The sequence below is a fragment of the Perissodus microlepis genome, chromosome 1, assembly GCF_051167445.1.
Source record: "Perissodus microlepis isolate ML-2025 ecotype Zambia chromosome 1, ASM5116744v1, whole genome shotgun sequence".
Classification (NCBI taxonomy): domain Eukaryota; kingdom Metazoa; phylum Chordata; class Actinopteri; order Cichliformes; family Cichlidae; genus Perissodus; species Perissodus microlepis.
Genome location: NC_140461.1, coordinates 10,802,572 through 10,808,108, shown reverse-complemented (window position 1 = coordinate 10,808,108; position 5,537 = coordinate 10,802,572). Strand labels below are relative to the sequence as shown.

The 5,537-nt window shown below is 37.6% G+C and overlaps 1 protein-coding gene across 1 annotated transcript; it reads left to right on the top strand.

Moving 5' to 3' along the window:
• The first annotated feature begins 1,171 nt into the window (after positions 1 to 1,171).
• LOC146393330 (uncharacterized) lies at positions 1,172 to 3,104 on the top strand. The gene is made up of 5 exons (XM_084924656.1): positions 1,172 to 1,868; positions 1,970 to 2,005; positions 2,110 to 2,409; positions 2,484 to 2,804; positions 2,876 to 3,104. The coding sequence occupies exons 1-5, from the start codon at positions 1,844 to 1,846 to the stop codon at positions 2,992 to 2,994; spliced, it is 801 nt and encodes a 266-aa protein (XP_084780782.1). The 5' UTR covers positions 1,172 to 1,843; the 3' UTR covers positions 2,995 to 3,104.
• Positions 3,105 to 5,537: the final 2,433 nt, after the last annotated feature.

Here is a 5,537-nt window from a genome sequence, read left to right as displayed (position 1 = left end):
AGTCCTTGCCTCCTCATCTCCTTTCTCACTGTGCTTATCTTCCAGTGTTGGGGAGTAATGGAATACATGTACCGGCGTTAAGTATTTAAAATACAAATTGTTTGTTAATTACCAGGTCAGAGAGTGATCCTGAGAAGGTGACTGCTGGCAGTGTTCAGACGATGCATTTGATAACCTGTTGCTTTCATTCGTTAGATACTCTGCAAAAACAGCAACACCCCCCATTTGAAAAAAGAAAATGCAATTTCATATTGAAGTTAGGATTCTGAAATCAGGCCTTTGCCATAAGCTCTCTTTTATGATATTCTTGTCACTAAATTGCCCCCTGTGGCTTTTTGTGTGGAATCACTGTCCTCAATAGTGGCTAAAACTTTTGCCCAGTACTACATGCAAAGTGGTTAGCACTATTCTTCACATTGAGACGGTCCTGCACTTAAACCCAGGCAGGCTGAGCTTACATGAGTTTTATCTGGGATCTTTATCCTCTCCTGCAAATTAGAAGACAAGATAAGTTAATGCTGCCTATCTTGATCTAAGACACACTTGCAAAAGAGATTCAAAGTCAGATCTACTGCACTAATAAAGAAAGACTGTGACTCTCTCTTCTTGCTTAAATCAAGTATATAAAATCAACCTAAAGAGAAGTTGGAAGTTAATTTATTTTGTGTTTCCAGAAACCACATCAAACTGTTCCACTTTTTAAAAAAAATTTAGAGTTTCATGTGAGACTCTTTGACACTTTGCTCAGAGGCTGATATCCTGTGGTAAATCTTTGTTACTACAAGTTACTTCCTAGTCATTTTAAAGAGATATGTAACTTAATTTGTTCAAATTGCTGCAATACATGTGCCCTTATTTGATTGGACATTAAAAGTTACAATTGCAGTATAAGAGGTCCTGCCTAACTCTGAAGCAGTTACTTTCTGGAACAGGTAATAATTAAGAAAATGTAATTTGTGAATTTTGAGGATATTTAAACACTGTGTACAAAGACAAAAAGGACCTTTGGAAAAAGTAGTGTAACCATGTGACCCACTCCTGGATACACGTTAATCTAGAATTGTAAGAAGATAGGTTTGAGTGCACATCTGTAAATTAGAGTATATTCATAGAACACACACACACACACACACACACACACACACACACACACACACACACCTCGCGCAAGTTCAGTGAATTGCAAGTTGCATTTTTCTGAAACTTTTTATGAACACCCCACCACTCCCAGGGGAAAAACTAAAATTGTCAAGCATTTGAATAAAACAACACTGGATCCTTTACAAAAATGCAGAGCAAATAAAATTGTTCTTTTTCTGGATATCCAGAGGAAAAGGTTTGGCCCAAGTCAGTATAATCTGTTAAAGTCAGCCGGATCAGAATCAGTTAAAGTGCACTTTTAAATCAGTGTTTAGCTTTGTGTTATGGTCAAAGCCTCACTTTTGTGAGTGTATATGTGTGTGTTTGAAAATGTGTGAAAATCTTTTACATATATTTCCTCAGTGCGAGAGAGTGAAAGAAGATAAGCATCCTGTATTGGGTATAATTGTCAGTATGTCAGAATGACTTATTATACAACTAAAGAAACGTCAGTGGAAATCAATTTGTGATATGAGGTATTTGACAGTAAAATGGTTTAAGAACACACTCCTCTGAATTTTATTTTGTTGTAGATATTATTTTTTATCCAGTCAAAAATGTTGAAATATCACGTGTCACCTTACAAATAACAGGAAGTGTAGTTTCTCCATTTTTACTCTCTGTGGTTTAGAGCAAGACTTTTGAGAAGCTTTGAGAAGATACGCTGCAGAGAGTCTGTGAGGGTGGCTCATTGTCTATAACGATGAACATAATAATTACTCTTCTGTGTGAGTACACTAACAGATAACATCTATGTCTTTCAGTCAAACTGTTTTCTATCTACTTAAGCTGACAGGATTCATTAGATTTTTCACTTCTTTTCTTCAAGGTGTTCTGACAAATCAGGTCATAAGCCAAACCGAAGGTAAGTTCAGTTTCCCTCATTACAAGATATGTCTCTTCTGTATTCCTAAATGTTACTGAGCAGCACTCATCATTACATATGTTGCTCACTATGATATCCTGCAGATATTTTTCCTGCAAAGATCCTGGCCCAGCAGACGATTATAAGTGAAAACAGTGACCTTTATGTAACATGCAGCACACTTGGGAGAAAGAAAGACTCCATGGTTTATGTTTATTTGTTAATAAATGGGCGCGGAATCCAGTATCTCACCCTGAAGCAAGATCAAAGTGACACCAAGTTCAGCATACCCAGAGCTGGTCTTAATCACAGTGGTAGTTACAGCTGTGTTTATTCCCCGAATCATTATACACTTTCTGAAGTAGCCAAGAAAGGAGACAACATCATTGAGATTCTGGTCATAGGTAAGTGTTTTGACTCCTGAACACATGATGTCATTGTTATTTCTTTCCACTCATTTTCTCCTGTTTCCATGCAGCCAATTTTCTCCCAGCAGATATTTCAATAGTTGGGTCATCCACTGTTCAGGAGGGAGACTATGTTGAATTCCAGTGCACAGTGTCTCAACACCTGCAAACACTTGGTGGATGTAAATTTATCTACGCTTACCTGAGGAAGAATGACACGATTCTCCAAGTGCAAGTCTTTAATGTCTCTCAGATGCTGACAACATTCATCATCGATGGTGCAGTTTTGAGGGATTCAGGTCATTACAGCTGCATAGTGCTGCCATCGAAATGCTTCTATGAGCATGAGCACACAGTTCATGGAACAAACAAAGTATTTCTTCAGGTCAAAGGTAAGGGTCTCTGAATTTTTCAAAAATGCTTTTTAAAATTCTTGTTAATGCTGTCTTTTTGTGCTTTCCAGTGGATTTCATCTCTCTGTGGTTACTGCGTTATGGAGTGATAACCTTGATGGTATTACTGGTGGCGTCCCTTTGTGGATCAAACAACAAACAGGCAAATGCACACATGCTGAGGAAATGACGGGATAAGAGAGGGGGACGATCTAGATCAGGAGTGTCAAACTGATTTTATGTTGTAGGCCACACACAGCCCACTAGTTCAGTGGTGCACTGGCGTAAGTTTGTGCTGAACACTGGGGGGAGGGGGGGGGGTGTCAATATCTCTGTCTAAATAAATCTGGGTAAACATGCAACTATTTTGCTGGTAATACCTGAAATGAGAAAAGAAAATCAACAGTCTATTTATGCAAGATAATTCATAATTTTATGGGGAGGTGGGGTGGGGGGGTGGGTATATTGGTTGAGTCTGATTATTGGAGGGGGGGGGTCATAAACCCTCTGGAAATTTTGCCCCTGAAGTGATGAAACTCCCCTTCCTTTCATTGTAAAGAAGTTACGTATTTAACTGTTTCTCTACGTGATAAAGGAAAATAAATATATCAGCACAACTCTTTAAATTGTAAAATATAAATATGTAAAATTACAGAAAAAGTTCTGGTAGCTCATTGCCCAGATTGTCAAGTTTTGGATTTTTGTTGTTGTTGTTGTTGTTTTAAACTGTAATCCTCAAAAATAGAAATTTGTATAGTAGAAGATTTATAAAAGAAATCTGTCTTTTTATTGTTTATTGCCTTATTACTTTGTATATTTAATATTAAATTTCTCTTTTTGTTAAATTTCAGAAGAATTTTCTGGCAATTATTTCATGGTTGAAGGCTTTACAGGAGGTGTGGGGACCTCCAGGCCTCAAGGCCCGGTGTCCTGCAGGTTTTAGATATCATCCTGGGTCAATACACCTGAATCAAATGTTTAGTTCATTACCAGGCCTCTGGAGAACTTCAAGACATGCTGAGGAGGTAATTTAGCCATTTAAAGCAGCTGTGTTAGATCAAGGACACATCTACAACCTGCAGGATACCGGCCCTTGAAGTCTGGAGTTCCCCCACCCCTGCTTTACAGCATTAATGCCTTTTGACAGTCATTGAGTTGACTTTGATTTCTAACACGCTAATAAGAGGTCATGAGTTTGCATACCAAATAACACACTTTTAACACTAAACACAATGTAAAATATGGTTATCATTATAATACAATATACAAATACATGAGAATATGAGAAGTCCCCTTGCTTATCAAATGCAAAATGTTGCTCATTATAATGCTGTTTTTGCTGTTTCACACCAGCAGGGTTGTGTCTGTTAGCTCATTGAGTGTTACAGAAAGACCACAGGATAGATGTGGCGTGTCTTTCATGCTGCCTGAATTAGAAAAGTTAATTCTGTCTTGAAAAACAGAAAAGAGGCAAGCTCATACGTGTATAAACAGAGATAGCTGCTGATGACTGCTACCTTTCTTCAATGAATACAGAAAGACAGAAACAAGGTTGTGTCAATGTTTGTAGGGTTAATGAAGTTGTGCTATCTGGCATATAATGCTGTGCTACCTGTTGGCTACCTACAATACTATCGTTAGAATAATTAAATAATAATACATAAATAAATCAGCACAATGAAGATGGCAGGTGAATGTAAACATTTTTCCCCGATGGGCAGAAAAAATGCAATCACATGGCAGGGCAAAGACACTGAAAACAGACCAAACTTCAGTCAAGATATCACCTAAGATGATCCATCCAAAACATGTGTTTAGTCATTAAACAGTATGCACACTATGCTGCTGTGTGGTTTGGATTACTCACTATGACAGATTTCCACCCTCTGTAGGTTTATCATTTTCATTTACATCAAATATTTGAAAAAGTATATATAAAATATGTAGATTTTCAGCATGATTTGGGGATTTTTTTTCCTGATGTGTTTTCATGGATCTACGACAAAGCCCAAATTGATTTGGTGCTTACAGGGGATCCTATCAACCTCAAATACTTCTGGGAGAAAGGCGAACGGATTATTATTGTAGGTGCCAGACATCTGCTTTATATTTTTGTTAACAATTGAGTTCGTGTTTGTTTCATAATTCATAGATTCATTACATAAGTCATCTTTACAGGATTAATAAATATGAAAATATATGTGTTTACATAAAGTAATGTTATGTCACTGTTTGGGATTGGAACCTAAAAGGGGTACCTCTCACTTTAAGTATGTAAGTGCAATAGTAGCATGAAACCCTGTGTGAGGGGGAAGGGTAGGAGCATGGACAGAGCGGTTAGGAGCCTCACGGTTTTTCTGACCGTGTGCACAGGTAGTTCTGGATAACTGCTTATTTTTTGGAACTTTCATGCTTACTTAGGAAGGAGTTCATTGTTACATCTTCAGTTTGCAATAAATAAACAGTCTTCACATCATAATGCAACTGGAAGCATTTCTTTTGGAAACCAGGAACATGCGTCAGCCATAGACTCTCTTCTTGAACTTGGTTTATTGGAAATTACCCTACAATTATTGACGCACCTGCTTATAAACGTGATAACAAGTAAAAGTGCTGTGAAGAGATCTGAACAGATCTATCACATACTTTTTATGCATTTGCAGTTTCCCTCTTTACTATGCAGTCAGCATGATTAGTCCTTGCCTCCTCATCTCCTTTCTCACTGTGCTTGTC